The following is a 654-nucleotide window of genomic DNA, read 5'->3' as shown; positions in this document are numbered from 1 at the left end:
CCCAGCCTCTTCGCCAGCCCCGTCCCGGCCACGCCGCTGGCCGACTGCAAGCTCCAGCTGCTGGTCTTCCGCAACGGCAAGCTCTTATGCAGCACGGGCAACTCCTCCCGCCTGGCTGACGACGGCAAGCGCCGCAGCGTGGCCACGCCGGTCATCTACGCCGGGACCTGCAAGGGCTGCCTGTTGGCTTGGGGTGCCCCGTGTGAGGCTTTTCCTGGGGGATGGGGCTCCATGGGGCTCCTTGGGGCGCACCCTGGTGCTCCTGCAGAGCAAAGCCATCCCTGGGGGTCCTCATGAGGAGGTGGCAACGTGCCTATGGGCTGCAGTGGGGGGTCCCCCCATGCCCAGCCTCCTTGGGGGTGCAGGAAGAGGGGTGTCTCTTGCCCTGCTCATCGCCTGTCTCTGTTGCTGCAGATGGCTGCGGAGTGGGAAACCTGTCGGAGCCGGTGACTGTGTCGCTGCGGCATCCCGGGGAGGGCGCAGACCCGGTGGCCGCCTACTGGAACTTTGAGGTGCTGGGGGGCATGGGGGGCTGGAGCGCCGAGGGCTGCCAGCTGGCCGCCCGGGAGCCCAACGTCACCTCCCTGCACTGCCGGCACCTCAGCAACGTGGCTGTGCTCATGGTAGGGGGGGGGGGCTGTGGGGGTGGGGGGC

General features: G+C 69.4%; 1 protein-coding gene across 1 annotated transcript in view; it reads left to right on the top strand.

The window, feature by feature from the left end:
- ADGRA2 (adhesion G protein-coupled receptor A2) overlaps window positions 1–654 on the top strand; it is a 29,026-nt gene that overhangs the window by 13,161 nt on the left and 15,211 nt on the right. The window contains 2 exon segments of the mRNA XM_035896038.1: window positions 6–169; window positions 415–654. Of these exon segments, the coding sequence (XP_035751931.1) occupies window positions 6–169; window positions 415–654 (404 nt within the window).

This window comes from Egretta garzetta, unplaced genomic scaffold, assembly GCF_000687185.1.
Source record: "Egretta garzetta isolate BGI_Z169 unplaced genomic scaffold, ASM68718v1 scaffold296, whole genome shotgun sequence".
In the NCBI taxonomy this organism is placed as follows: Eukaryota; Metazoa; Chordata; class Aves; order Pelecaniformes; family Ardeidae; genus Egretta; species Egretta garzetta.
This window is presented reverse-complemented; position numbering and strand designations above follow the sequence as displayed.